Here is a 7,720-nt window from a genome sequence, read left to right as displayed (position 1 = left end):
CAAAATCACTAATTTAATGATGTACTTCAGTCGTTACTTTTTTTCCTCGCTAGAAGTCATTTGAAGTGGATGCAGAAGTCCTCTGTTGCCAAGTGAAAAGAAAGGGAATCTTTCAAAAACCGTGATGCGAGTTCAACTGTTTTTCTCTTGGCGTGACTCATTATACACCGACTCTAACCGTGGGGACGTATTTGTGATTAGTCCCGGTTCCTTTCAAATTGTGTCATTATTTATATACGGTCATTATATTTAAAATGACGTTTCACAGTCATCTAGTGATGGCCAATTTTCATTCGAATAATCGATTAATCGATTAACGAACCGAAAAGTAAAATATTTGTAATCGGTTATATCAACAATCAATACGAAACTAACGATTTTAAATTGGCTCACCACTTTAGTAGCCTATTGGTCCCAAGCAAACGATTAACGTACCCTATTCTAGTTGAAATTCTATTACTACACTATATTTGTTTTGATTCGCTATGAAAGTTTGACAGATAACATCAGGGGTGTGTGGATTCATGCAGAACATGCAGGGGTGAGTGAAATAGCTTGGGACTGCTTGGGACCGTTGTTCTGGTACTGAGTGAGCCAAAAATAATAATGATTTTCTTCGGGACCCAGTGGTCTTAGAGTTACCTCTATGGTTATATCATGCCGATATAAGCATTAACATATCCAGAGAATCATCACCGATCGTTTAAAACATGTACTGCATGTTTGGTGGAAAAATGGCAGCACAGCGAACAAAAAATAATCGATTAGTTGTTAATCGAGTAATTAAAAAATGGGACATCTCTGATGTTGTTGTGATTGTTTTGATAAAAATAAGCGCAAAATTTCATCTCTACCGAGGGGGCAGCAAAACCACAAAATTACCTTGAATACGGGGGGTATTCATTGGATGAAACGAGGGGGGCGACACATCTAAATCTCAATTCTAGATGCTCAAAAAATCTCACACTAGCGAATCAATCTCCGAAAAATCATCTTTCATTTCTCGCATCTACTTGCATCGTGCCACAGGAGTGGAACTTTGGATCAGAAAGTGGCTCCACTTGTCATTTGCGAACACTAGCGCACCTAGCGGTAGAAGGCATCTTCTGCCTGCAGTTGAGATAGGCAGCATGCTATAATAGTGTGAGTGCACATAGAAAGCCCGTGTGGAACGCTACCACAACACATCGCTTGTTGAGCACAAAAACGAACACTTTTTGATTCGCCGATTTGTTTGCACTTCTCCTTCTGTTCTGTGATCGTGCTTCAATTATTTTATTTTTTTTTTAATATAATTTACAAAATACTTACAATTTCGATGTTTATAAGGATGAACTCGTGCTCACGCATTCTAGCTGCCCATGCGCTGAAGAAATCCGCCGGGACGAAGCTCTTCACCAGCACGAAGCTCCGAAGAGAATGCTTGATCCTATTAACCCGCCTCATATATGAGAACAACCCTGGCACAGTGAGATAGAACGAAGACTCCGGCAGCAGCTTACCCCAACAGTCCATGATCGAATCCCAAATTAGACCCATTAAAAAGATATGTGAAAGCTCTGGCCTCTGGCAGTTTTGATTATATATTTGTCGTTTCAATTTTTAGAGTCGGTAAAGTAGAAGTCGATAAAGTAGAATATTGTAGAATATGAACTATGGTGTGCAAAGCTATTGATATCACCATATGCGACACATAGAATCCAAGTATGTCACAATTCAAATCCATAGTGTCCAGGCATGGTTCATAGCATAAGATTCACACATGAAATGGATGTGTTTCACAATAAGCGCAAAATTAAGTGTGAGACACATGATGATGGCGTGTGGAATTTTTTGAGTGTACTGTGATTGAACCCAGGCCTGCTGGGGTGAGAGGTAATCACTAGACTGTTCACATTACAGCCTATATCACGTAATATAGGCTGTCTTGCAATGAGCACTCATACATAGGATTTCCAGTGAAAACTAGATGTATGAGTGTTCATTGCAAGACAGCGTATATCACGTGATATACGCTGTAATGTGAACGGGGTATAAGATCGAGGGGTAAAGACGGCTTTCATTTGAGTACCTCTTTTACTCAGAGTTGCTCCGAGCTACTCTGGTTTGCTCTGGGATCTGATCTACACTCAAAAAATTTCACACGTTTGATCGAAGTGTTTAAACACTTGATTTTTTAAATGCAGAATCACATTTACTTTAAGTGTATTTCACCTTGGTTCAATGTGTTATACACGTTAATTTATAGTGTTTCAAACTTTGAAATGTTGAAATTTTTACACTATCTATTCAAGTGTATTGCACATTGAATCACGCTACTGTTCAAAACAGATGGATTTATAGTGTTTTGCATTTCAATACGATGTGAATTGCTTGCTCAGAAAAGTAAACATCGAAAACAAGAGTTGTTACTTTCTCCTATCAACCCGCCTCATATATGAGAACAACCGTGGCACAGTGAGATCGAACGAAGACTCTGGCAGCAGCACACCCCAACAGTTCATGATCGAATCCAAAATCAGACCCATTAAAAAGAAATGTGAAAGCTCTGGCCTCTGGCAGTTTTGTTTATATATTTGTCGATTCATTTTTAGAGTCGGTAAAGTAGAAGTCGATAAAGTAGAATATTGTAGAATATTGAACTATGGTGTACAAAGCTATTGATATCACCATATGAGGCACATAGAATCCAAGTGTGTCACAATTCAAATCCATAGTGTTCAGGCATGGTTCATAGCATAAGATTCACACATGAAATGGATGTTTTTCACAATAAGCGCAAAATTAAGTGTGAGACACATGATGATGGCGTGTGGAATTTTTTGAGTGTAATTTGTGAAGTTTTGGCTATTAGCTTAAATCACTCTGATGATGGCTTTCTGCAGGGCACTTTTCTCCTTTGCAATGGTAATGAAATCGACCAGGATCTTGCTACCGTAGAACCAACCGGTGGAAACTAACGATTTTAATTTGGCTCACTACTTGACTAGCCCAAAGATGAATACTAAGATGAAACTGTCGGAAGAAAAACTTTCTATTTTAAGGCCGGCGCACAATAGATACGTTTTCAGGTTTTTTGACAGTTAGCCCATGCATTATCTGTCAAAAAACACGAAAACGTATCTATTGTGCGCCGGCCTTTAGTGTCCTCTTTCACGGTCCCTTTCATCCCTCGACAAATTCTACACAGAGAAAAAAAATTACCCTAAATTTAAGTTCTTTTTACTTAATTTTGAGTAATTTTGAGTTTTGCATCCCACTCTCACTTTTTGCTGTTGTCAAAAACGGAACGAGAGATTCGACTTTCTCATGACTATCGTTCAATAAGCTACTAGTGAGTATATGAGATATTCTCAAATTTGAGTCAATTGAACTTAATTTTAGGTAGAAAATACATACGAGTAAGTAATTATTTTTGCCGTAGCCAAATGCAAACTACTATAAGCAGTTTACTGAAAATTAGCTTATTGAACGGAACATGGGAGATGAGTGAAAAGAACTTAATTTTGGGTAATTTTTCGGTTCCGTGTACGTAGTTCTGCACGGAAAGACGAAACAACTCAAAATTAAGTAATTTGTACTCATCTTGACAGCTAAGTGCAACCACTCAAAATTGAGTTCTTTGCAAAGTAGAAATACTCAGAGGGAGAGATGGGCGGAGAGTATGTTTTGAGCCAAATGAACTGAGCCAATAGAACATTCCAATTAGAATTTTTCCGAGGATTTCTTATTCTTACTAGAATAAATTTGAGAGTATTGCAATCGAACAGAAATTCAATCACCTTTATGTTTTGTGTGCTTCTCAAATTCAACTAGTTCAACAACAATATTCTAACTCTATTGATTAATTGATCTTCGTTGGTTAATGAATGGCACCAAGAAATGTGTAAAATATTGCGATGCAATCAATTATTATTTTGCACGTAAATCGAATCAAAATCAAATCATCATCATTTGAAATGCTAGCTTCTAGCAAAGGTTGCAAGATAATTTAGGAACAAATCCCTGCTGCCGAATTGTATTTTGTTTTCTCCGCCTATCTCTCCCTCTGAGTATTTCTATTGCAAAGTATCCAATTTTGAGTATTTGTCTAAGACTTCGTTTCGTAGAGTGAATGTTGGGTGAAAAGTACCTTAAACCCGAGTTGATAATGTTAGTGAATATTGTCAAAAAATGATTATTTTCTTATTTACCTTCAGCTTGCATTAACCAATCAATCAATTTACACTTATAAAATCTGAATCTCATACATGTAATCTAATGTAACACAATAAACCGTCCTTCATCCATCCCGAGAATCGTTCCTTGCGTGGAATATGCTTGCTGTCCAATCAGCCAGCTGATTTTGTTGTTTCCGGTTCCAGTCCAACCCGAAAGTGAATTCACAATTAGGTGATCCAAGAGACGGTTCTCAGTGGCATTCTATTTTTATAGTAAATCGACCAGTGTCGTTTTGCTACTGGCATAGTTTTTGGCGTATGGATTAGATCTATTTCATTCTTATTTTAATTTTGGCTAATTTACTATTTACAACATGTACGTACACTTGGTGTACCTGCTACAACTGTCAGCTAGAAATCAAATCAAATCAAGACTGTGTGAGTGATCTGGTGTTAATGATGTTGAATGTAAACCAAAACCAAGCAGAAATTCATAATATCAGTGTCAACATTTCAAAGGGGCGTAATTGCATTTGTAAACAATGGCTTTAGCCATCGATTTCTCGCGAATAAAAGCATACTCATGTAGATTAATGAGACCAGCAGGTAGAAGAATGTTTCCTTTACCAGCTAGCATTGTTAATTTGAAGGGATGGGCTTTTATTTGCGAGAAATCGATAGCTCAAGCTATTGTTTACAAAAGCAATTAAGCCCCTTTGAAATGTTGGCACTGATATGAATATATATTATGAGAGTGAACTGTCAGTTCTACTGTGATCTGTCAAAAGTTCACGGTAAACAAAAAAGTCAGCTGATCGCAACAAAAGCCCTACTGTAGGGCTTTAATCGCAACTGTCTCGTGGACAGCCTTATAACGATTAATCGTTTCCATGGTCTAGTTGATCTTTTTGAAGCTCAGGATTCTGAAAAAGTTTGCAGAAGCAAATGCATGTAGAATGTGTTTATTTTAATATTGTTTTTATACATACCTGGATAACGTCATCAGATTATGACTAGCTACCAATGAGTTCAGCTACCGGGTTATGTCCTATGTAGGTGCAGAGTTCGATTTTCGGATTGGATCCCAGATTAACACGGTGCTGTCTCAGTTGACACGGGTGAGTTTTTCGAATATCACCTTGCTCCAGTCAACATTAGAACTATTTCCTTCTGGCGCTCTAATAGGTCCAATGCTCGGCCCTATGTTGGCACTCTGACTCGTATTCGACAGCGACAGCAGACACCGGAACCATAATTTTTACCATGTCTATAATAATTTTAAACTTGAATAAATATCTAAAAATTCGCCTGGATGACGTGAACTTACCACATCGAACAATTCGGCAGCCTAGAATTGTTTAAAACTGTTGCTAACGGCAGACGACAACTCATCCAAACGAAGTAATGGCGTAAATTTTTTCTTCCAAAACGATGGATACTTTCAAAGCATGGAAAACGAAACAACTCAAAATAGAGATGAAAACCCTCAAAACTAAGAACCCTCGATGTTAGCAAAATTAATATAAATTTCAGTATTTTTGTTTATTTTTAAGTACTTTATATCTCGATTTTGAGTTGCTTTGTTTCTCCGTGTGAGACGTTTAGGAACATTTCAAATTTCGGACCTCGGGGGCTTCTCCGGTTTTCTGCATTTGAAAATTTTATGAAACCGAATTATTCAAATTGAATTACTTATGAAACCGGGAAAAATAAGATGTGGACCCGGGAAAAAAAGGGAATTTAATTTCTTAAATTCAGTGGTCGCCCTTGGTATGTGATCTATTGTTGTCGCCTCTGTATCTGGTGGTGTTATACTCAAAAACATTGGTCTTCTAATTAATTAATCATATGATCAGGTAACATTCAATATCCATTAAAACCTGCTGCTAGCACAGGAAAACCGCGACCAATCGGGTTGAGAAACCATTTTTCGCAAACCATCGACATTACGACCGAATTATACCTGAAACCGGTCAACCACCCACCCGCACTAAGCAGCGCCACCAAGAATGAGGAACCGGCAACGTACGGACGGACGGACAGCATGCGCGGAAATGTGAAAAAAAAAAGCCGCAACGAGAGGCACATGGCGCATTAATGCTCCATAATTGCAGCGATTAATTAAGATTGAGCGTTTGTTCTTCGTCGAAGTGTGAACGGGGGTAGATAATTCAGAAACGACCCCCAGCCAACCGGCTTCTTGACGGTGGTATTTATCGAATTCGATTTGAACGATCACACGAATTAACATGGGAAATTTACTCGAGACAGCAATATTGAATCATTGAATGGTTTATTACCGAAATAAAGGGTAATTAATGAAATTGAACTAACAAGTCAAGTTTTGCGGAATGTTTCTTCGATGGAAGAAACAGCATTCGTTCGAAAGGAACCGCTTCACTGCAGTGAAGCAGTCCACATCTGCTTGCAAGCGGGACATTTCTTCAATCTCTGCAGGTACTTCTTCATACATACCTTGTGGAACATCTCCGGACACTTGGTACAGTTCACGCCCTGAAAAGGAAAACAACATCATTCAAACATTCCGCCCAATCTGCCAGCCTTGCAGCGTACATAGAACAAAACCTCCTTGCACAGCCGACAGTGCTGCATCTGATCCGGGAAGTTGTTCGCCAGATACCGATCGAACTCGACCATCGTCCGCGGTCCGAATCCGACTTCGTGCTTCTCCAGTGCCAGGTAGCCGGCCGATTGCAACTCCTGAATCAGAACTTCCGCCCGACTTTTGGTCAAATTCCGGCCGGGTTCGAGCTTAGTCGTCAGATTCAAACAGTCGATCTGCCCCATTCGATGACCATCCGTGCGCGCCAGCTCGTGAAGAATCATCCGGAAGAAGCTTAGCTCCGCTTCCGGATAGGTGGTTTGCAGCCGGTCCAGCGGAGTGTCGGAAAGGTTGGTGAAAACGAAGTAGGTCGTCAGGGTCGGGTCGTATTCGAGGCGGATTACGCGTTGCTCGAAGCGACCGATTCGGGCGTTAATTTCGACGACGACTTCCAGGAGACGTTCCTCGGTCGGTGGTGGATCGTTGGGCGTGACTACGGATCAGGAGATTTAGGGTGCATTGGAGAGCAGAGATATCTGACAAGTACTTACACTTGGCAATCAGGTGAGTTAAAACTTTGAGGGCCTGGTCGGTGGGGATGATACTATGCAGCACGCAAGACTGCAGAAACGCACGGTGGACATTCGAATATGCAGAAATCATTTTTATCATCGCTGAGATACGGATATAAAATTGCGATTTCCGGTTTTCGTTCCGTGATACGATTTATTTTAGGTTATGAAAAAATACGCGCGAATTGTGCACAGAGTCGCACTTGGTTTGCTGTACTAAAAAGTGGGCTTCGTGGGCTTTAAACTTGATTAGAAGTGGTCGATCTGCGATCTACACTGTACCCATAAATGCGAGAAAAAGTACCCATCTCGAAGTTAAGTACACACCAAATTTCGATTGAGTTTAACCACAAACGAAGTGACAGACGACTAACTGGCGAAGAAATCAATTAAAATAATGTGGTTCGCTGTAATAGAATTTTCTT

General features: G+C 39.6%; 1 protein-coding gene across 1 annotated transcript; it reads right to left on the bottom strand.

Annotated features, from left to right (window-relative positions):
* Nucleotides 1–6,502: 6,502 nt before the first annotated feature.
* On the bottom strand, nucleotides 6,503–7,433 carry LOC135710521 (non-structural maintenance of chromosomes element 1 homolog). The gene is made up of 3 exons (XM_065233121.1): nucleotides 7,275–7,433; nucleotides 6,735–7,216; nucleotides 6,503–6,674 (listed from the first exon to the last, which is right to left on the bottom strand). The coding sequence occupies exons 1-3, from the start codon at nucleotides 7,393–7,395 to the stop codon at nucleotides 6,558–6,560; spliced, it is 720 nt and encodes a 239-aa protein (XP_065089193.1). The 5' UTR covers nucleotides 7,396–7,433; the 3' UTR covers nucleotides 6,503–6,557.
* Nucleotides 7,434–7,720: the final 287 nt, after the last annotated feature.

Source organism: Ochlerotatus camptorhynchus, unplaced genomic scaffold (assembly GCF_037179485.1).
Source record: "Ochlerotatus camptorhynchus isolate MF236.1 unplaced genomic scaffold, CSIRO-AGI_Acam_v1.1 ptg000391l, whole genome shotgun sequence".
Taxonomy (NCBI): domain Eukaryota; kingdom Metazoa; phylum Arthropoda; class Insecta; order Diptera; family Culicidae; genus Ochlerotatus; species Ochlerotatus camptorhynchus.
Note: the sequence above shows the minus strand (reverse complement) of the source record. Positions and strands in the feature narration are given on the sequence as shown.

Bases quoted from the DNA above. Each gene is read 5' to 3' on its own strand.
- LOC135710521 (XM_065233121.1), bottom strand. From the start codon at position 7,395: ATGATAAAAATGATTTCTGCATATTCGAATGTCCACCGTGCGTTTCTG. The intron at 7,217-7,274 runs GTAAGTACTTGT...CCTGATCCGTAG, and splicing joins AACTCACCTGATTGCCAAGT to TCACGCCCAACGATCCACCA. The intron at 6,675-6,734 runs GTACGCTGCAAG...TTTCCTTTTCAG, and splicing joins GCAAGGAGGTTTTGTTCTAT to GGCGTGAACTGTACCAAGTG.